At 39.8% G+C, this 23,659-nt stretch overlaps 1 protein-coding gene across 2 annotated transcripts in view; it reads right to left on the bottom strand.

Annotated features, from left to right (window-relative positions):
* The window catches only part of CCNYL1 (cyclin Y like 1), a 44,811-nt gene that overhangs the window by 11,013 nt on the left and 10,139 nt on the right, over positions 1–23,659 (bottom strand). The window contains exons 2-7 of one of the 2 annotated variants that reach the window (XM_030916772.1): positions 19,145–19,219; positions 17,136–17,170; positions 10,780–10,880; positions 7,694–7,729; positions 3,759–3,810; positions 2,913–3,032 (exon numbers count right to left, since the gene is read on the bottom strand). In XM_030916772.1, the coding sequence (XP_030772632.1) occupies positions 2,913–3,032; positions 3,759–3,810; positions 7,694–7,729; positions 10,780–10,880; positions 17,136–17,170; positions 19,145–19,219 (419 nt within the window). The remainder of the gene's footprint in view (positions 1–2,912; positions 3,033–3,758; positions 3,811–7,693; positions 7,730–10,779; positions 10,881–17,135; positions 17,171–19,144; positions 19,220–23,659) is intronic. The other variant, XM_010386066.2, reaches the window with a different exon arrangement.

Here is a 23,659-nt window from a genome sequence, read left to right as displayed (position 1 = left end):
GGCTTTCTCCTTCTCTGCCAGAGATTTTCCCCCATGTGTTTCCTTTGTTCCCATCCCCCTCCCCAGTTCCCCGGATGTGTCCTCTCATCTGCTCAAAGCATCATGCCCTGGTATCAGCTTTTCATCTCTCATCTCTCCTTAACCCAATCCTATTGTCCCTTGCTGCTGTCACTCTCCTGAGAGTCCTCTTGCCAAGGTCCCCAGAGTCTTCACACTTACAAGCCAGAGCTCTTCATCCCACTGCTCCACTACCCAAGTCTTCCCTAATATTGTACAGGGCATTTCCATTCACCTAGTTGCTGAGGCCAAATACCTACGCTCAAGTTACCCCACTCCAGACTGTGCGCAATTCCTGCTATGTCCGCCTTCACTGGTAGGCTGCTCGCCATTTGTCACTGCTCACCTACATCACCCTAGTCGCTTCTTGACTCTCTTCTCTGCCTCTATTCTGCCAATTACGGTCTACTCTCTTCAAGCCATCAGCATAACCTCTTAAATTAAGAGCACTTCACTCCCCTGCTCAAAATCTACCAAAAGTACCCATCAAACTGGAATAAAAACTTCTTCCTGGCCAGGCACAGTGGTTCACACTTGTAATCCCAACACTTTGGGAGGCCAAGGTAGGCGGATCACTTGAGGTCAGGAGTTCAAGATCAGATTGACCAACATGGCAAAACCCCATCTCTACTTAAAAAAAAAAAAAGAAAAAGAAAAAAAATTAGACAGGCGTGGTGACGGGCGCTGGTAAGTTCAAGTACTCGGGAGGCTGAGGCAGTAAGAATTGCTTGAACCTGGGAGGTGGAGGTTGCAGTGAGCCAAGATCACACCACTGCACTCCAGCCTGGGTGACACAGCAAGACTCCGTTTAAAAAACAAAACAAAACCTTCCTGTGGCCTGCAAGCCAAAAGGCCCTACGAGTTGTATGTGGCATTGCCCATGTGACCTCACCTCCTCCACTTTTTCCAACTCACTCCAACCACACTGGACACCTTGCTCTTTGTTCCTTGAACACACACACACAAAATGTTCCTGTCTAGTCTTGGCACTTGTCTGACTGCCTGTAATGCCGGCACTCCTTACCTTCCTACTTTGATCAGGTCACTGCTCAAATGTCACCTCTAGAGAGGTTCTTCCTGATCATTCTATCTAAAGTAGTGAGCCCCTCCTGTCACTCTGTGTCTCTTTATGCTGCTTCATCTTCTTGCTACTTACCACAACCTGAAAAAATGTCTTCCTCACTAGAACGTAAGCTCGTAAAGGCAAGAACTTTGTTCAATCCTCTCCTCTACTCTAGCACTTGGTAGCTCACGTCTGTAATCCCAACACTCTGGCAGGATCGCCTGAGGTCAGTTCTGAGACCAGCCTGGGCAACATAGCTAGACTCTAGCTCTACTAAAAAATTAAAACAAACAACAACAACAAAAACAACAAAAACAAAATACAAGAATAGTGGCACAGAGTAGGCACCCAGTGAATATTTACAGAATCAGAAACTTCTTGGCAGCATTTAACACTGGGACCACAGCCTCTCTTACCTTGAACTCTTTGTTCTTTTATAACCTTCTCCTGGGTTTCCTCCTTCCACTCCATCTGGGGGCTTGTCCCTCAAATGCTAACAGTCTTTAGAGATCTACTTCTATCCACTTTCTTTTTTTAGAGATGAGGGTCTTGCTATGTTGCCCAAGCTGGACTCAAACTACTGCACTCAACCGATCCTCCCACCTCAGCCTCCCCAGTAACAGGGACTACAGGTGTGCACTACCATGCCTAGCTTGTCCACTTTCATTCTGCACCCTTTCTCTGTATTTGAACAGCTACTCTAACTCTTCATTCCTTACCTCTAAGCTCAGATTCATGCTCCAGTCCAGTATATTCAAATGACTACCGGACACTGCCACTCTGCTACCTCACAGGCACACAGAGCTTAAACTATCTATAATGAACTCCCCCTCTTCCTATACAGCTTTCCCTCCTGTATCACCTGTCTCTCTACCTCTGGAAGTACCACTCCTGCTTCTCTACAGTATGTGCTAAGTGTTCCAAATGGCTTACGCTTACAGCTCCATGAAAAGGCCTAAATCTGATCCAGTACCCACTGAGGGGTTTCTATTCAAGTGCACAGCAGAAGCCTTCTCTCCTAAATTCCAAATGGATGCTAATGGAGTAGGTACTGACCTAAGTATTCTTTCCCTCCAGGCCATGCAGTTGACCTTCCTCTATAGGTTTGCTGTGGGGAAGAGTAAAACAATCCTAACCACTTGAATAGGACTTATTATTCAATGATAAAATCTTACCATAGGAATTCTGTATGGAGGACATAAAGTTAAGGACACAGCTATAGCTTAGTAAGCTAACCAGCAAAGCCTTTGTCCAAGTATTACTTGTACCACTTTGCTGGGCAACATCACAAGCAGGCACAAGAGGTAGGCAGAGATGATTAAAACCCATCATCCAAGGAACAAAGAATTTAGAGCAATAGTTCTCAATCACAACACATATCGGAAATACCTGGGGAATAGAGCCTGGGACTTGGCTTAGACCTACACTGGAATCAGTATCTGGCTCTGAACCACATGGTTTTGTTACCACTCTCCATCACCCCTAGCCCTGCCACCATGCCTTGTATGTGTACACACTGAATGTGTACATGTGCATTGATGGGTAGGGGGAGAAACCAGAAATCTCCCTGGCTGCCTTTTGCAGCAACTGTTCTGTGATGAGAAAAGCAATGGAAACATGTTCAACCATAATGATGATTAAATGCGAAGGTACGTATTTATGTTCCTTTCATAGGTTTCTCTTAAAAGTTCTGATGATAATTTCAGGAAACTATTTTTATTTGAAAAATAGAACCATACCCTGTGTACAAGACTAATTTCTAAAGACGCTTTATAAATGAGAAATATCTTACCAAAGTTACTATTGCACATTCAGCTGTTAGCTGTGCAGCACTAAATAGAGTACGAACAAATCTGTAAATAAATTTGTGCTCAGGATCATGCTTAAAGTATTCCTCTGGAACTTTTTCTCGCTGAAAGAAGAAAAGATGCAATGTTAGTATCCACTGAAGAAAAAAAATTTCTTTTTTTTTGAGACGGAGTTTCACTCTTATTGCCCAGGCTGGAGTGCAATGGCATGATCTTGGCTCACCGCACCCTCTACCTCCCGGGTTCAAGTGAGCCACTACGCCCGGTCAGCCTAAGTACTCTTAAGACCAGCAGTGTTGACGTTTGAGCCCATGTACCCCTTAAAATAATTCTGGTTGGGTGACATGACTTTTAGTTTTTAAAATATAAACAATTGCATCTTAAAATATCATAATGATTCAAAACTCATCACCATTTATCATTAAGGAAAAATACAGGCACAACTCAGAAAACTTTTACGTTCCTTTCCACTTTCCCTCCACAGAACTCTATCAAAATGTAAACTACTTGTAGGCTCGAAAGTCTTACTATCGTGGCATGTCATGATTCTCTTAAATAAACTTTGAAAAAATATTTTCAGTTTCCTGTAACCATAAGGCTCAAAGGCTTCATTGTCCAATACAATAGTTATTAGTCACAAGCGGCTATCATATACCTGAGGAAGTGAATTTTTAAATGTTTACACCATTTTAATTGATTTAAATTTAAATTATTTTCTAATAATCTTCATAGAGATCACGTATATTTGTTAGGACTATTTATAAATATCAGCATGAAATAAACATAACTCTATGAGAGAAAAATACTACCTCAAAAAAAGTGACACTTACTGTAAGTGGATGTGATCTCTCATCAAAAATATCCAAGGATCTATTTGCATCTCTATAAAATAAGAATATGCATTGAAGAAGTTAATTCAGGAACTGTTAATACTGAGTAAAATGTCTGCTGGGGGTGGCAGGAGATGCCTCCTGTTTGCTTTGGTGTTTGCTTCACCAAAGCGAACAGTTGTACAAATTCTTCTCCTGGATCCCAGCCTTCAGAGGATTTCCTGACCTCTTTTTACTCAGCACATGAGGTTCTGTACTGTGGAGTATTTTCTACAATGACAATTCAGAATTGCCTTTAAGTGTTGGCCCTCCCTAACAGGCAATGGTAATAAAGTGTATTTTCACTCTTCTAACCCCTCATTGGAATTCAAGAACATTTTACAAAGCAGTAGTGGTGGGCAATAAAATCTTCAGAACTTTATTTTATTTATTTATTTTTTTTGAGACGGAGTCTGGCTCTGTTGCCCAGGCTGGAGTGCAGTGGCTGGATCTCAGCTCACTGCAAGCTCCGCCTCCCGGGTTTACGCCATTCTCCTGCCTCAGCCTCCCGAGTAGTTGGGACTACAGGCGCCCGCCAACTCGCCCGGCTAGTTTTTTGTATTTTTTAGTAGAGGGGGGGGGTGTCACCGTGTTAGCCAGGATGGTCTCGATCTCCTGACCTCGTGATCCGCCCGTCTCGGCCTCCCAAAGTGCTGGGATTACAGGGTTGAGCCACCGCACCCGGCCAACCTTCAGAACTTTAATGACTGTGAATGAGATTCAGATTTCCCAGGCTTTTCCTCTCTAGTTCTCTGTATTAAATTCTTGACATATATTTGTTTATTTTAAGTAGTTTGATGAGTTAAAAACTGTATTGCCTTTTTATTTTAAAAGAGACAAGCCTTTGATAATCTTTACAAGTTTATAAAACTAATACATTGTGCTCATTTAATAAAATCAGTGATTCTCCAAGTGTGGTCTGTGGACTTCTGGAGACCCTCTAAGATCCTTTTCCAAGAGGTCCTTGAGGTCAAAACTGTTCTTATAAGAATACTTATTCGGGCCGGGTGTGGTGGCTCAAGCCTGTAATCCCAGCACTTTGGGAGGCCGAGACGGGCGCATCACGAGGTCAGGAGATCGAGACCATCCTGGCTAACATGGTGAAACCCTGTCTCTACTAAAAAATACAAAAAAAAAAAAAAAACAAAAAACTAGCCGGGCGAGGTGGCGGGCACCTGTAGTCCCAGCTACTAGGGAGGCTGAGGCAGAAGAATGGCGTAAACCCGGGAGGCGGAGCTTGCAGTGAGCTGAGATCTGGCCACTGCACTCCAGCCTGGGTGACACAGCGAGACTCCGTCTCAAAAAAAAAAAAAAAAAAGAATACTTATTTAACCTGAGAAAGCTGATTGAATATTTAGAAATAAAAATAATTAAAAAAAAAAGAATACTAAGATATTGCTTGCTTTTTGACTGTTTGACATTTGTAATGAATGTATAACAGCAAAAGTGGGTAAACTGCTGGCTTCTCAGCATGAATCAAGGCAGTGCTACCAAATTATACTAGTAGTCATCCTATTCTTTACTGCCTCTTGCAGTTTAAGAAAAACACCTGCTTCACTTACAAATATCCTTGATGAAGCAGTAAAAATTAATGGTATTATTAAATACTGACCTTTTTACTATTCTGAGTAAGCAGAAAGTAGACAAAAAGTAATTCTGCATACCGAGGTATGGTTGTGTTAAACAAAAGCACTTGTGATTTAACTGTGAGCTAAACAAGCCTTTTTTTCCATAGAATATCATTTTTACTTGAAAATACAACTATCATTCTCAAAAATGAAAGTGGCCAGGTGTGGTGGCTCATGCCTGTAATCCCAGCACTCTGGGAGGCCGAGGCAGGTGGATCAGTTGAGGTCAGGAGTTCAAGACCAGCCTGCCCAACACAGTGAAACCCCAACTCTACTAAAAATACAAAAATTAGCCAGGCATCGTGACAGTTACCCGTACTCCCGGCTACTCGGGAGGCTGAGGCAGGAGAATCACTTGAACCCGGAAGGCAGAGGTTACAGTGAGCCAAGATGGCACCAGTGCACTCCAGCCTGGGCAACAGAGTGAGACTCAGTCTCAAAAGATAAATAAATAAATAATTTTAAAAAATGAAGTGGGTCCGTCACTTCAAGAAAATAACACTATTTGTTGCAATGATATGATAAAATTCAAGCTTTCAAACTAAAAATCAGGATTTGGAGAAACTTGTACCTTATTATGTAAGTTTAATAGCTTCTCAATACTTAAAAATATTTTAATACAATTAATTGGTGGGGATACTAACAAAAGTGAGCTTTTGACACTGTCAAGAAATGTGAACCAGGCTGGGTGCGATGGCTCACGCCTGTAATCCCAGCACTTTGGGAGGCTGAGGCATGCGGATTGCCTAAGCTCAGGAATTCAAGACCAGCCTGGGCAATATGGTGAAACCCTGTCTCTACTAAAAATACAAAAAATTAGCTGGGTGTGGTGGCGTGTACCTGTAATCTCCACTACTTAGGAGGTTGAGACAGGAGAATCGCTTGAACCCAGGCGGAGGAGGTTGCAGTGAGCTGAGATTGCACCACTGCACTCCAGCCTGGGTAACAGAACGAGATTCTGTCTCAAAAAAAGAAAAGAAAAAAGAAACGTGAACCAATATTTTCCATATAGCCAATGCATAATATTATAAAAGCAAGTAAGGGGAAATGATACATTTATTGTACAAGACAGATGGGTGAGTACTAACAAAAAATTCATTGATACATGAAATTCCACTGTAACCATTTTAAGAAACTAGCACTTGTGGAGTGTTGGGTAGTATTAAAGAATACTGGCCAGGTGTGGTGGCTCATGCTTGTAATGCCAGCACTTTGGGAGGCTGAGGTGGGTGGATCACCTGAGGTCAGGAGTTCAAGACCAGCCTGGTCAACATGGCGCAACACCATCTCTACTAAAAATGCAAAAATTAGCCAGGCGTGGTGGCATGCGCCTATAACCCTAGCTACTCAGGAGCCTGAGGCAGGAGAATCGCTTGAACTCTGGAAGTGGAGGTTGCAGTGAGCTGAGATCACGCCACTGCACTCCAGCCTGGGCAACAGAGCAAGACTCCATCTCAAAAATAAATAAATAAATAAATAAATAAATAAAAATAAATTAAAAAATAAAGAATACCCACAACCATCAGAAAGCTTTAAAAATATACCTTTACCAACTATGTATTTGCAAGAGGCTAGGTCATCTTCTTATCACTTCTTCAAAACAAATTACAGCTCACTACCAGGGTGCAATATTAGTCACGTAATACACCTACACATGCACTCACTGTATCTAAAATAAAAGTTGAAATTTAAAAAAAAAAACTAATTACAAAGACAGAGATGAGAATCCAGCTGTTTTCTATTAAGCTGGACACCAGAGAGTTGCAAAAATATAAATACATGACACACATTTTACTCAACTTTGTTGTTGTAGAAGAGAGTTATTTTTCGTGAAAAAATATTATTTGTGTTAACAATATTGTTCTCAGTCAGGGTTTATATTTTTGTTGTCACAACCTGGGACAGCTGTTAAATATTCTACAATGCACAGGACAGTCCCCGAAACAAAGACTTATCTAGCTCAAAATATTAACAGTGCCAAGGTTGAGAAACCAAAACTAAATATAGGTTGTTTTTTTTTTTAATTCTCAATTTCAATTTTTAATATAATAAATATCAATATAACCAACACAAACAATTACTCTTTGGGATCCTCAGTAATTTAATAGTTAAAACTGTCTTGGGGACCAGAAAAACCACAAATGATTCAGTTCAATACTGTAATAGCACTCTACAGCTTATGATGTCTACAGTTATGACCTAATACTGAACTTGATATCATGCAAAGTGATTAGCTGGAATAACAAAACAGGTTTTAAAGGAGCTCACCTGTTCTTTATGTGGTAATATATTGCTAAGGTCACACTGTGAAAGGAAAAAAAAATATTCTTAATAACTGATTTAAACATTTGTTAGGTCTGAAGACATTTTTTAAATGAGGGAAGGGAGGAACCCTCCTAGTGGCCCTGAAATCCTCTAGTTCAGAACAGTACCATATAGGTACTTTCCCCTTATTTCAGTTCCTTTCAGAAAAAATACAAGAACCAAAATGCTAAGTAACATGCTGTTAAAATACATGTTTTTGTTGACTATTATAATATATAAATAATTACATATATCCCCATTTGCTCTTCTGCCCATAGAACCTTTCATCTTATGCAAGTTCTACCTATTTGTATACATGCTTAAATTTAAACTGGTTTTTTGGTTATTTTTATTTTTTGCTTTTTAAGTTGTTAGGCTCTGCATTTCAGTTGATTTAATTAGCTATCACCTACTCACCCATTTTTCATTATTTCCCCTTAAAGGAAATAAAAGTGTTTTATACCAAATAAAATCATTTACGATCAATTCTGCATCATTAGTAGAAAATTTATTAGTAAATAAGTGCACACAAAATCAATGATAGGTATAGCTATCCTGAAATAAGCAGTGCTAACAATGCAGCATAAAACTACAAAGTGTAATATTAATGGCAAGTATTTCCACATTGGTTTAAATATTAGTGAACAGACACGACTTTTCAGATATATGTTACTGTAGTCCTAAATTACCCACAGATGTTGTGTATCAGGAAACAAGGAGTTGTCTTAGGTAAGTTATATGCTTCCATTTGCCCTCAGTCTCTAAACTGAGGCTCAAAATAATTGAGGGAAGGCAAATCTGAATTTTAAAAGTAAGTCTATACAATGTTAGCACTTTTTTAAAAAAGTCTGTAACATTAGCATCTAAGATGGATACTTCTATAGTGCTTCAAACAGTTTCATGTCCAAATTGATTTTAACATTACAGAATTTCAAGTTATATGCTGAAAAGGACCACAGAACCTTACATGACATTTAATCCAACACCCAGTTTACAGATATGGGAACCAAGGCTTAAAACTGACTTGCCCAAGGTCCCACCAAATAGAACTGAGTTCATCCTCCTGCACTCAGTTAAGCAGTGGTTCTCAAACTTTCTGCACACTGCAATCACCTGAGGAGCTTTAAAAACTGCCTAACTTCCAACTTGAGACATTCTGATTTAATTGGCATTGGGTATGACTTGGGATATGAGGAGTGTTTTTTGTTGTTTTTTTGTGTGTTTTGTTTTGAGACGGAGTCTCGCTCTGTCGCCCAGGTTGGAGTAAAATGGCACGATCTTGACTCACTGCAACCTCCGCCTCCCGGATTCAAGCTATTCTCCTGTCTCAGCCTCCCAAGTAGCTGGGATTACAGGTGCACGCCACCACGCCTGGCTAATTTTTTTGTATTTTAGTAGAGACGGGGTTTCACCGTGTTGCCCAGGCTGGTCTTGAACTCCTGAGCTCAGGCAATCTACCCATCTCGGCCTCCCAAAGTGCTAGGATTACAGGTGTGAGCCACCGTGCCCAGCCTGAGGGTTGTTTTTAAAGTTCCCCTGGTGATGATTCCTATGTGCTGCAAAGTTTGGGAACAACTGAGTTAGGGTTAAGATCAGAATCATCTGGGATGTGCTTGTCCGTGTAATTATGCCTCACATGCCTTCTTCATTTTCCTAAAAGGCTTGTGACTGCCTAGAGATCAAGGGAAGGTGGAGGTGAGATGAATGTGTTTATAGACATACAGTCTGAAAAAAGTTACTTAAGTGATTCTGATATGGCTCACCCATCCCATGAGAATAATGCACTATTAAGCCATGATAAACGTTTTTCAAAATCTTTCCTAAAAGTCAATTTGCCCTACTAGTGAAACCTTTATTTAACCAATAGTGAAATATACCAAATGATCATTTCTAAAACTTACTGAGAACAAATGAAAACTTACTGTACTTCCCAAAGTAGACATCTAAAAATTAAGACTAAAATAGGGGGAAAAAAGCATGAAATCTATTATACTTGTTTGAGCAAGGTTAATCTTTAAAACTACTTTGAATCTTACAGAAACATCAGAATCTTTTGAATTCAAAAGAAGCCAGGGACTCTAGCCAAAGTGGACTGGTTTTTTTAACTCAAGGATTTAGGACCTTGGCTGAATACAAACATTCAATGATTACTCAGTAGGTGTCAAAGCTCAGGACTTTAGACAGAGTCAGAGTCCAGTTTGTGCTGAAACACAATTCAATTTCAACTACTGTTATAAGGGAAAGAGGAAAGTGACATGATATGAGTGTAAATTTTTTGCTTTTAAAGTAGAAGTTACTGACAATTGAATTAACTTAAAAAAAAAAAAGCTAGTACATTAGAAACAAGTAAGTTTATAAGCTAGTTACGTTTTTAGACTGAAAAGTAAAATTAGGGATAAGGACATTAATATTCTAGTGTAGCACTTCTCAAACTCTGTTCTGAAAATCAACGCTCATAATCGAAGATGTTAATAGTTTCCTGACAACCCCAATGGAGTTGTTTGTTGTTGTTGTTGTTGGTTTTTAAATAAACTTGAAAGGTTCATCTTAGGGTGTTCTGAAAGTGCATCTCAGATTGTGCCCAAGAGGTGCTCATGCACGACAGGGAAAATTTAAATGCAGATACACTGTGGTGCCAGTAGAGGACAAGCTGTTCCTTCTTCCAAGAGTAGTTTCCAAAGCAGTACACATTGTTTTAGGCCTGTAACTCATAACAAACTAATGTTTTTCCAGAAACATCCAATAAAAAGCGCCTCTCCTTCTCACATTATGTTCAACACTGTCTTAACATAAATGCATTAAATAAATAGCTACACTTTGCTGGGATTGCTTCTTCACTAACTGGCTTTCCCTTCCACCATGCAGCCTAAGATTAAAACAGGAAATGAAAATTCATATTGAGGTCCTTGAAATCAATATATAGTTGACACCAATTTCTTAAACTGATTGCTGAAAAGGACAATCAAATGGCTGAAATTACCGAGGATGGCGAGGATGCTTTTAGCAAAGGGGGTCTGTCACTCAGCCCTTGGCAGCCTAGTTGTACTCACCATTTTACTGTGGTTCTAAGATTAGGCTGGCTGACTGTGCTGTCATCTAGAAATATTGTTGAGCATGAGCTATACTTTTTAGTAAGCTGCCCTGGAGATACCTGAAGGGGAAGGGAAATAGAAGAAAATGTCACAGTAAGTTAAACCTATAAAAGTGTGGTTTTTTCCTTGGTTAAAATGTCAAATGATAAAGCATAAAGATATTTCTTACACTCCATGAACTGACTTGAGTGTGGTATCATGTGCAGCTCTATGGGAAACCCAGTGGAGGCTCTCCCACAGACAGTGTTTTGAGGAATGGGTTATAAAATGCTGCTCTTGTGATACCTATAATCAAACCTGGCAAGCATCTGTTATGCATTCCCTATATAAATTAATGGGAAAAGTTTACAATAAGATTTGTGTTTTTTTCTTAAGCAATAAAAAGTAGCTGAGATTTTCTATTATTCATTTACTACAGTAAAATGTAATGTCTTAAATCATATTTGCAAAAGAGCATTTTATTGCAGTAAATGAAAGCCTAATACTACATTTACTAAGTTACTAATACTAAATGTATTAGTTCAGGAGACAGTATGAGAAACAAGTGTTTCACAGTCAGAGGCTCTGTCTGCCAGGGCTGCTCCATCACCCACAGCGAGAGGGGGCCTGTTTTCTTATGTGGAGGAGAAAAAGTATCACTTTAATATTCCAAAAAAACAGATGACAAAAACAACTTTAGGAATTTAACTTTCACTTCATATTTAAATAAAACTGCCATTACATTACTCAAATGAGAACCTCAGAGAACACTCTCCATTTCAAAATGTTATTAATTTTATTCTATAAGTTACTTGACAGGCATCATGGCACTTGCCTGCCTCACTCATGCTGCTCTGCCTGGAATACCTAGTTCTTCCTCCTTATCCCAGTAAGTCTGGCCCCATCTACCTTCTGGGATCCCTTTGCCAGCAGCCACACCAAAAAACATTTCCCTTTTGGTACATTCATCCATCTAATTCACCACTTGTTACATGATACCAATTGCTCGTGGAGTATCCCCTCATAAGAAAGTAAGCTTCTTGCTCCGGGAGTGGTGGCTCATGCCTGTAATCCTAGCACTTTGGGAGGCTGATGCAGGCAGATCACAAGGTCAGGAGCTTGAGACCAGCCTGGCCAAGATGGTGAAACCCCGTCTCTACTAAAAATACAAAAATTAGCTGGGCGTGGTAGTGCGCACCTGTAATCCCAGCTACTCAGGAGACTGAGGCAGGAGAATTGCTTGAACCTGGGAGGCGGAGGTTGCAGGGAGCCACCATGATTGCGCCACTGCACTCCAGCCAGGGCGACAGAGTGGGACTCCGTCTCAAAAAAAAAAAAAAAAAAAGAAGGGAAGCTTCTCCAGGGAAGGAAGGACTCTTCCTCCTCATACCCCTGGCTGCTGAGCACAGAAATGGGGACAAATTAAGAAGTTCAACAAGTGTTTGACAAATTATTTAAATCAGTTACAATTTGGAAGGTAAATGCTACTATAGACACAAATTAGTAGAATTTATCTGCAGTTGTATCAAGGAGGTGACCATGAACTTTTTGAGCCCTCCAGAAAATAAACCATCTTTAAAACACTTTAGAAGTATCCATTTATTTGGGAAGAGTGCAACAGTCAAATACTGAAACAGCCTGAACTATATTAAGACAATTCTCTTCCTTAAAAATAAGGTCAGTAACCAAATCCCAGTCATCGAATAGCTGAAAGTAACAGCATTTTTTTAAACCACAGAATACTAATAATTTTAACACTTAAAAAAAAAAAAAAAACTAATTCAGATGAGCCTTCCTTCTTCCTATTAATGATAATTTTTACCACGTTGTCACACTCTTCCATCAGTATCCCACACATATACATAAAGACAGGGCAGGGAGAAGGTCTAGTTGTTGCTTTTAAAAGTGCATGCATTAAAAAATTGCCAGTAGCCAATAATCAGAAATATCCATACAGTGTAACACCATTTTGTTTCAGATGTTTTTACTGCAGTCACTTAATTCTTACTAACAAAAAGTCCCAGGTATTCTATTTTTAAAAAGTATTACTATTTGAAGGACCAAATTCTCCTTCAAGCTAGAAATATTTTCAACTATATCTAAACTCATGTTTCTTAAGCTATTATATTTAATGTATATAGTTTACATTAACTGTGTTAATGTATATACTTTTATTGTCTCAAAAAACAAATACAGTATAAAAAATAAAAATTGACTCATTCAAATACTTTCATTCAAAGTGGAAGGTGGGGCCAGGCACGGTGGCTCACACCTGTAATTCCAGCACTTTGGGAGGCCAAGGAGGGTGGATTACCTGAGGTCAGGAGCTCGAGACCAGCCTGGCCAACATGGAGAAACCCTATCTCCACTAAAAATACAAAAATTAGCCAAATGTGGTGGTGGGCTCCTATAATCCCAGCTACTTGGGAGGCTGAGGCAGGAGAATGGCTTGAACCTGGGAGGCGGAGGATGCAGTGAGCCAAGATCGCACCACTGCACTCCAGTCTGGGTGATGGAGCAAGACTTGGTCTCAAAAAAAAAAAAAAAAAGAAACCTCTCTGCTAATCAATATGTAGCATGAGACACAGCACTAACTTTCAACTATCCAAATTTTTTGTTATCAAGAGCATCCCTGTATCTCTTGAGACTAGAGGGTGGCAGAATTAAGCTTCTGAGCAAAGCAATTATAGCTGGCAACAAGTAATTCCCCCATCATCTTGCTGGAAAACTCAACAATTTCCTTTATTTTAGGCTAAAGCCTTACCAATGCTGACTTACAACCTCAACTGGCAAACATAATAATATAAAACACAAATACTGGCTGGGCGCGGTGGCTCAAGCCTGTAATCCCAGCACTTTGGGAGGCCGAGACAGGCGGATCACGAGGTCAGGAGATCGAGACCATCCTGGCTAACATGGTGAAACCCCGTCTCTACTAAAAAATACAAAAAAAAAAAACCTAGCCGGGCGAGGTGGCGGGCGCCTGTAGTCCCAGCTACTCGGGAGGCTGAGGCAGGAGAATGGTGTAAACCCGGGAGGCGGAGCTTGCAGTGAGCTGAGATCCGGCCACTGCGCTCCAGCCTGGGCGACAGAGCGAGACTCCGTCCCAACAACAACAACAAAAACAAATACTTAAAAAAAAAATCCAAACAACAAAACACTACTGCAAGTTTACAGATGTTATTTCAGGTAGTCACAAAATAGGGACAAAGAATATATCATTCATCTTCATTTAGTCTGCACAAATGACAATCTTTAACAAGAAAGGGAAGGGGTATGAGTAGACTTAAGGTAGAATAGCAAAGATAGAAAATAATCACACTTAGTAGTCTACTGAGTCACAACTGAAACCTTAAAGGTAAAGTACCTGTTGAACTCCTATCCCTACCCACTGACTTTTCCCATTGTACCTAATGCCTCTTATTTTAACCCATTTAAAATAAGAGGTAAATGGTACTACAGACTCCATCTTAGAAAAAAAAAAAAAGAATGACTTTTAATTAACTTAAAAATTTCTGACATTTTGTGCATTAATGAAAACACCTCCAGCCGGGCGCGGTGGCTCAAGCCTGTAATCCCAGCACTTTGGGAGGCCGAGACGGGCGGATCACGAGGTCAGGAGATCGAGAACATCCTGGCTAACATGGTGAAACCCCGTCTCTACTAAAAATACAAAAAACTAGCCGGGCGAGGTGGCGGGCGCCTGTAATCCCAGCTACTCCGGAGGCTGAGGCAGGAGAATGACGTAAACCCGGGAGGCGGAGCTTGCAGTGAACTGAGATCCGGCCACTGCACTCCAGCCCGGGCGACAGAGCAAGACTCCGTCTCAAAAAAAAAAAAAAAAAAAAAAAGAAAGAAAACACCTCCATCTATGTTGCACAGTAATGGGACAATACAGCAGGGTGCAGAGTTTGAATACAATTCCTAAGCCCTTAGTAGAAGAGTATAATATGCTTATTATAGGTATAACTAAAAAATGTCTGGATTAGTATCATTATGTTGAATTTAAACTTAGATTTACACTTTAAATAAAGGTTCTAAATTTGGGTTAAACATGGCAGGTTGACCACAAATGTATTTCCTCACTCTCCTGAAATTCATTAGAATTAAAGACATAAAATAAAGGTCATACACAGGATCAGGCAACAGGAATGACAGCAGAAAATTTTTCTATTTATTTTATTTATTTATTTTTGAGAGTTTATTAATTAATTAATTAATTAATTTTTGAGACAGAGTCTTGCTCCGTTGCCCAGGCTGGAGTGCAGTGGTGCAATCTTGGCTCACTGCAGCCTCCACCTCCCAGGTTCAAGCTATCCTCCTGCCTCAGCCTCCTGAGCAGCTGGGATTACAGGCGCACACCACCATACCCAGCTAATTTTTATATTTTTAGTAGAGATGGAGTTTCACCATGTTGGCCAGGCTGGTCTCAAACTCCTGGCCTCAAGTGATCCGCCTGCCTCAGCCTCCCAAAGTGCTGGGATTATAGGCGTGAGCCACCGCACCTGGCCACAGCAGATGATTTTTAATAAATCTTGAAAGATGAAAAAGACAATGGAGTGGTAACTGATACGGAAGCACAACTTTAGTGCCTACAGAGAGTGACTGGAACAGGATCAAGTTAGTTTGTCTTGCAGAACCCAAGGCAGGCTCCAAACTCAAAGACACATGGTACCTTGGAAGGTAGAATGAAACATAAAACAAAACCAGCAAGGTCAGTTGAAAACATGTAATTAGGGTCCCAGGTCCACCTGTCCTCCCATCTTATAAAGAATATAGAAGGTCTGGGCTCAGAAATAGTAGGACTGAAATCTGAGAAATGGGAAAAAAAACTACACACTGAGAAGCAGAACTCCACCTCCCTTTTCCAATTCTGCTTCTGGAAAATGAGCAGCCATGCTTGTACTCCCCAAGTAGAAAACTGGGAGAGTCTTCTCTGAAGAAACTGAACAGACTCAGAAAAGACGCACCTAGCAGGGCACAGCGGCTCACACCTGTAGTCCTAGCACTTTGGGAGGCTGAGGTGGGTGAACTTGAGGCCAGGAGCTCAAGAACAGCTTGGCTAACATGGCAAAACCCTGTCTCTACTAAAAAAAAAAAAAAATTAGCCGGGCGTGGTGGTAGGCGCCTGTAATACTAGCTACTCAGGAGGTTGAGACAGGAGAATTGCTTGAACCCGGGAGGTGGAGGTTGCAGTGAGCCGAGATTACACCACTGTACTCCAGCCTGGGTGACAAGAGCAAGACTCTCTCTCAAAAAAAACAAAAAAAAAGAAAAAGAAACGAGAGGTTTTCGGACAGGCTAGATTTCTAAACATGTCTGTCTATGGACCCTTTCCCAGGAAAATGTGCTCCAGTACAACTAGGAAGGATAACAAGAGAGAGGGAATACAGAATCTAGGATTTAAGGGACCCAAAACAAGAGGAGTTATGTGAGATCCCAGGTGACTTCAGAGAGAGATCCCAGGAAAACAGGCACAGAGCAGGCTTAGGAAAAGCCCGTCTACATTTGAGGAGGATGACAAAAGGCTGAGTAAAGTTGTCTCCAAGAGAAAAATGGAACAGATGTGTTTTAGTAGATGGAAAATATTTTTGATAGGCATGTGGCAAATGCTACAACATTTGGTGGGGGGAATAGCTGTTAGAAAACAGTCAAATGAATATAGTCAGGGAATTAATTCCACAGAAAAAAAAAAAAGACCATGAAAGCAAGGAGACCAGCCAAGGGATACTCACAGCATGTGACTGTGTGAGTTAGTGGAGGCTAGGAAAAGAGACATGCAGACATGCTCAGATTTCAGAAATATTTAAGAGAAACAAAGGATGTACAAGGAGGAGACAGTGAGAATAACACATGACTCAGCAGTGAATAACATCTGTATAACAATGTAAACATCAAATACTGATTTAATTTAAAATGTGATATATGTGGGGGGAATAGAGGGAAGAAAATAAGGTCACGGTAGAGTGAGGAAGCTTTCACCTGCTATGACAGGAAGTCAACATATAGTGCTAAAAATGAAGTTAGCTATTATAATTTTGTTACTTGATTTTTAAAAAGATTTAAAAATTTAGGTAAAAATATTTAAGGCAGATATTTATACCACAACCAAATTACCGAAATTTAACTTAAATGTCAGAAACCCTGAACAAATGGGCACACTAAGTCAAAGACTTTCCTGCATCTGATTCCTAGGAAAATAGAAATCATTTAGAAAATCCACAAAAAGAGGACCATACTAACAGTATTGGGTCCCCATTATATTTTTATGGAATCACAGCAGACATACTTTTAATTCAATTATTAATTTCTTAACTTTCCAACTGTTTACTTACATGGTTTAAATGGTTGCTCTTCCTCTTTTCTCGCACTAAGAATAAAAAAAATTAGCTGATCAATTCTGATATAAAAGCCACAGTACAAAAGTAGTTGCTGATCATCTGATTACCAATATACAAAATGAGATAAAATTCCATTTAAAAAATAATTTCCAACAAAACTCATCATTTAAATCATCTGGCAAGATGAATCCCATAAAATAAAATCTAAAAACTTAGTTTTGCTTTTTGACCTAACAGATATTCTACTACATAGAAATGAAAGAATCCCTATGTACAAAAGAAAGGGGCAAAACAAATTATGCTTAGTGAGAAATTTAGCTAATAGGTTTCCCTGTTGCACATCTGAAACATCATCCAGTAGTATTTTTTAATTCTACATTTAAAGGTCGCTTAATTACCAAGATCTAACTGCTGACAGCTCTAAGAACCAGTTTCTGACTAGGTGCCAATCTCTAGCTGCACCACAATCCCTGCAAGCATCCTGAACCACTTACTGATCATCTACTAATATGTTACTGAAAAAATAAACGGGTCTTTACATAAGTGGAAAGTAAACTACCTTAAATTTAAAAGTTAAAATGAATGTTAACCTAATTGAACATGGTATATTCAGCACATAAAATCATTTTAACAAAGGCCAGAAGAATAAAAGCTCCAAGAGGGACTTGGACCACGCTTTGTTTCCTACACTGCCTCTTCCTTTGATGCTAGACGAGTATCACAAGCACACACTCCTTACCACTGAAGAAAGAGGAGCATGGGATAGCTCTTCTTTTACTGCTTCCACACTCTGCATGTGTGAGAAGCCTGTGGCTCTGAAAGAAACTAAGAAAAACAACTATCCTAACCAGAAATGACCAGCTCAAGACAGATAAAAGTCCACACAAGCTTCGAAAATGCAGCTTACAACCCCGCATTTTGTATCGTGTTGCATTACTTCAAATATTACAGAACCCCCGCTTCTTGTATTCTTGTTGTTGAAATAAACTGAAAAACCTAGCTGTGTACGGCTTTTTAGCAAACAAATTAGGATTTAACATAATTTTAAGGAAGATAAACAGGAGTACAGAAAAATACAACAGTTCTGATTCTCATCCTAAAACAAGCAAGGCAAGGAAAATGTACATAAAGTTTCGTTTGCTGAGGCTAACCTTCTAGGAAACACCATAGGGCATGTTTACATTTACATTACATTAGGATGGAAAAGTTAATAGCTTAAAAGTTCTGAGTAGCATAAATTTGAATGTGATAGGCTCATGTGGTTAGAGCATTGTATAAAAGGAAGCCAAAATCAGATTCAATCCCTGTATACAAACTGATTTTTTAAAAAATGTGTTCAAATGAAACCAAGCTGCAACTTAAATCCTATCATTCATCTTTAAAATGTACTCTTTTGGACAAGGGAAGGAGGTCAAAGAAGTGTGTAGAAATAAGTATAAATCCATGATACTGGCCGGGAGCGGTGGCTCACGCCTGTAATCCCAGCACTTTGGGAGGCTGAGGGCGGATCACTAGGTCAGGAGTTTGAGACCAGCCTGGCCAACATGGTGAAACCCCGTCTCTAATAAAAATACAAAAATTAGCCGGACGTGGTGGCTCATGTCTGTAGTCCCAGCTACTTGGGAGGCCGAGGCAGGAGAACTGCTTGAACATGGGCGGTTGAGGCTGCAGTGAGCTGAGACAGCGTCATTGCACTCCAGCCTGGGCAATAAAGGCACTCCGGCCTCTTTAAAAAAAAAAAAAAAAAATTGACGTTACTAAATCAGGTGGCCATTAATTGTGTTGATAAAAAGGTGACAAAACCTGTAAATAGAAGGTCTACATGTTATTACTAAACAATCACAACTAAAAGAAAGTATATCATATATTAAAATAAGCGAACATATGAAAAGAAAAATTTAAACGAATACATCAGTTCTTCTAAATGCCTTCTATAACATATCCAATAAAATAGAAACAGTTTTCAGTCTTTTCCTTGGAAGGAAAAAACAGTTTTGTCTTACCATCTGTTTGAGATTTGCTCAGGAAAATTGTGCTTGCCCTTGGATGGTCAGAAGGGTTTGACTCCAAAGCTAAATCTACAGAAGAGGAGGAAAAAGATGTGATATTTTAGGTGAGTAGAAAAGATGATTTCTGAAATAGATATACACATCCATTTTAATCACTTTTAACAGTCTTCAGAGAAGTTTTTAGTAATAAATATGACGGAAATAAAGACAACAATACAGAAATACTCCTGGGGAATGCAAAACTGTAGAATCTCTCCACACACGTGGAACAAAACCAGGCTGTGTCAGAGACATTTAATAAAAAATCTGTGCCTAAACAATCTGGTACAAATGTTACATGAATCACACACATACCCACCCCTCCTTCAACTTATCGAATAGAAATATAACCACACTCTCCTCTCTGCTGCTATTACTAGCACACTTCAAGAACAATCTCAAGTAGCAGGTGATGCTGTGGCCAGTTACTGTTAGGCACCAGCTCAATACATCAAATATGGTAAAACAAAGAGTTGTTTTTGGCAAATGTTCTTTAGACAATCAAATGGCTAATTCTAACTCCATTCAACAAGTGAACTAATTTAGTTAGCTGTGGTTTTTGGGGGGGCTATTCATCATGGCAGATTTAAGAGGACTGAATAGAAGTTCTGTGTTCTAATACACAGGAACTTGTCAGAAAATTATTAACTTTTGCCCTCAATTTCTCACTTCTTCCTTCTAACAGTATGGTTAATTTGGTGTTACATCAAGAGTATGTTTTGAAGCAGATCTTAGGGCTGTTTCTAAAAAATTTTGCCCCTATGTCACGATAAATCTGCCTGTAGTCTACCTTGCACCAAAGTTGGATAATATATTTAGGTAAGACTACAAAACAGACTCTTGAATTTTCATGAAACAAACTTTGTCATTATATGGGATAGTAAAACCTGTCATGAGGGGAAAAAATAAAATCTATGGTATTCTTCAGCAAAGTACTTTTTTTTTTTTTTTTATTTTGAGATGGAGTCTTACTCTGTCACCCAGGCTGGAGTGCAGTGGCACGGTCTCGGCTCACTGCAACCTCCGCCTCCCGGGTTCAAGCAATTCTCCTGCTTCAGTCTCCCAAATAGCTGGGATTACAGATGCCTCCCACCAGGCCAGCTAATTTTTGTATTTTTAGTAGAGATGAGATTTTACCATGTTGGCCAGGCTGGTCTCAAACTCCTGACCTCAGGTGATCCACCCACCTCAGCCTCCCAAATGCTGGGATTACAGGGGTGAGCCACCGTGCCCGGCCCAGCAAGGTCCATTTCAAGCCACTTATCTTAACCAATCTTGTAAGAAACTGGGCCAAGATCCAGAGTAACAGTTAAAGTGGTATTTCCCAAAACTACATATTAATGTAATTGCTCTATTTTTTAAAAAGCGATTTAGTGGTCAAATGACAATATACTCTATCCCTGGCTCTTACAAAATCAAAATGCACATTGATATATTAAAAACTAATCAGTCTAGTAGTGATTACTGTCAAACTCAGCATTTCACAAATTTATCTACCTAGAATCCTTTTCTCTCTTCCAAGTAATTTGGTTAGAATCTTACATGAACATAATTTTGGGACTTCCTGGTTAAAAAGAATTATGAATCATCCATTTTAATAGTACTGCCAGATCACTAAAAACTTACATACCTAAACCAATTGCTTTATTCTCCATGGAAATTCCTTGACTGAACTTTATTAAAATGCTTTTGGAGAAAACTATTCTTATGTAAAAGACCCACACAAAAATTATGTTTAAAGTTTTTCCACATCTTGAAAAGATGATGTGACAATGTTAAGCTACTTGGAAAAATAAAATCATTTGTGCACAAACTGACAGGCAGAGACTTTCACAGCTGCCTCTACCTAAAGCTTCTTCTTCTTCTTTTTTTTTTTTGACAGAGTCTCACTCTGTTGCCCAGGATGGAGTGCAGTGGTACAATCTTGGCTCACTGCAACCTCCACCTCCCAGGTTCAAGCGATTCTCCTGCCTCAGTCTCCCAACTAGCTGGGACTACAGGCATGCATCACCATGCCCGGCTAATTTTTGTATTTTTAGTAGGGACTGGGTATCACCATGCTGGCCAGGCTGGTCTCAAACTCCTGACCTTGTGATCTGCCCCCCTTGGCCTCCCAAAGTGCTGGGATTACAGGCGTGAGCCACCACACCCAGCCTCTATCTAAAGCTTCTAAAAGGATTCCTGACTACTTCCTTTCGAAAAGAAAGCAAATATACTACCACCATTTGAATCTAAAAAATAACTTAATGTTTACAGAAGAAGCCATATTACGAATCAGTACCCACGTCATGATAAATTTAAACAGGAATTTTCAATGGAACTCCAGGAAAATTAAGTACCAAAATCAAAGAGGAGTAGGCTTCACACACATACCACTCTACCCAACCCCACCCCCACCAAACCAAGATGTGCTACTATGTAATATAAATTTCTTAAATATAAGAAAACCAAGATGTGCTACTGTGTAAATATAAGAAACATCCAAGGCGGCTGGGCATGGTGGCTCATGCCTGTAATCCCAGCACTTTGAGAGGCCAAGGCTGGCGGATCATGAGGTCAGGAGTTCAAGACCAGCCTGATCAATCCAGTGAAACCCCATCTCTACTAAAAATACAAAACAATTAGCCAGGCGTGATGGCGTGTGCCTCTAGTCCCAGCTACTCAGGAGGCTGAAGCAGAAGAATCGCTTGAACCCAGGAGGCGGAGGTTGCAGTGAGCCAAGATCATGCCACTGCCCTCCAGCCTGGGCAACAGAGTGACACTACATCTTAAAAAAAAAAAAAAAAAAAATCCAAGGCAGCTAGTATAAAAGAAATGATAAGATACAGAGAAAAAAGCCAAATTAGTCCAAGTAACAAGCTGGCACTCCCTCAACTCAGGGGTTTTAGGGTGGACATGTGACTTACAGCTGGCCAATCAGTTACATTTCTCTTGGGACTTCCTAGGAACCAGAGGATAAAGGCAGGGCTATACTCTAGCACTGTGAGACAGCCAGGAGCTGCCACCCGTGGTTCCCTCTGCCATCATGAAGGGTGTCTTTTCAGGAGAGATCAACAGAAGAGCAGAACTGAGACAAGTTCTGAGATCACTTAATTCCTGGGTCAAGTAGTCCCTAATTGACTATGTGAATCCCTGGTTATACATTTTTTTTTTTTAATTTTTAACTATTTTGAGATAGATTTTTTGAACTTGCAAGTAAGAGGCTTGGTTTATCAACAATACTGATGTGATCACACTAAAGGTGGGGATAGATAAAAGCCTCTAACTCATTCCTTTAATATCTTATGAACAGAAATTTGCAAGAGTCAAAATAATGCTTCATTTGCAAATTACAAACAAACAAATTACAAATTATAAACTCACAACCATTACTTTAAGTTGCTTTCCTTTTTTTTTTTTTTGAGACAAAGTCTCACTCTATCACTCAGGCTGGAGTGTAGTGGCCTGATCTCGGCTCACTGCAACCTCCGCCTCCCAGGTTCAATTCTCCTGCCTCAGCCTCCCAAGTAGCTGGGACTCCAGGTGCATGCCAACATGCCCGGCTACGTTTTGTATTTTTAGTAGAGACGGGGTTTCACTATGTTGACCAGGCTGGTCTTGAACTCCTGACCTCATGATCTGCCTGCCTCAGCCTCCCAAAGTGCCAGGATTGCAGGCGTGACCACTGTGCCCAGCCTTAAGTTGCTTTTCTTATGCATGTTAAAAAAATAGCTCTAATCCATATACAACTTACGTCTTATTTTACAAATGATCTCCACTCCAATGGAGAATATTTACTGTGCAATGGATAAATGATGGTCCATCAAGTGTTATTCCTATACTCTACTCAGCCAATCCCATATTGTTGCGGACTTAGGTACTTACAAAGCTCTGCTCTTAGGAGGAAAACCTTCAATTTTATGGTATTTTAAAATTATTTTTAAAATCTCCTTAGGAAAGATTTTTCACAAAAGTGGGAAAATCAGACCAAAAGGTCAGATTGTTTTCATCACTCAGTATATAGTGCTCAGTTGCTTTCTAAAGGAGTTAAGGGTGTATTAGGATATAATGCCACCAATTATATCAGTTTTAGCTTTGGATGCTTAAAAAAAATTCCTATTGATGTGAATGAGGAACATCACTATGGCTGTAACTGGCATTTATTTATTTGATACAATTTCCTATATAACTTGCACTAACAAATACCACACATTGCTATTTTACAGAATGGACATTTAAGCCATTAGGCTGAGGCAGGAGAATTGCTTGAACTCGGGAGGCGGAGGCTGCAGTGAGCCGAGATGGTGCCACTACACTCCAGCCTGGCGACAGAGCAAGACTCTGTCTCAAAACAAAACAAAACACTCCTAAGAATGTTTGAAACTAGAAGAAATGGTTTTTGATATCATGGTTAGGGATTATGTCTAAAATTGTATTTTAAGACCCACCATTTTTGTATTATCAATTTAAATTGCAACTTAATTTGAAAGC

The sequence above is a fragment of the Rhinopithecus roxellana genome, chromosome 14 (assembly GCF_007565055.1).
Source record: "Rhinopithecus roxellana isolate Shanxi Qingling chromosome 14, ASM756505v1, whole genome shotgun sequence".
Classification (NCBI taxonomy): Eukaryota; Metazoa; Chordata; class Mammalia; order Primates; family Cercopithecidae; genus Rhinopithecus; species Rhinopithecus roxellana.
The sequence above is the reverse complement of the archived record's forward strand: the minus strand, read 5'-3'. Positions and strand labels throughout refer to the sequence as shown.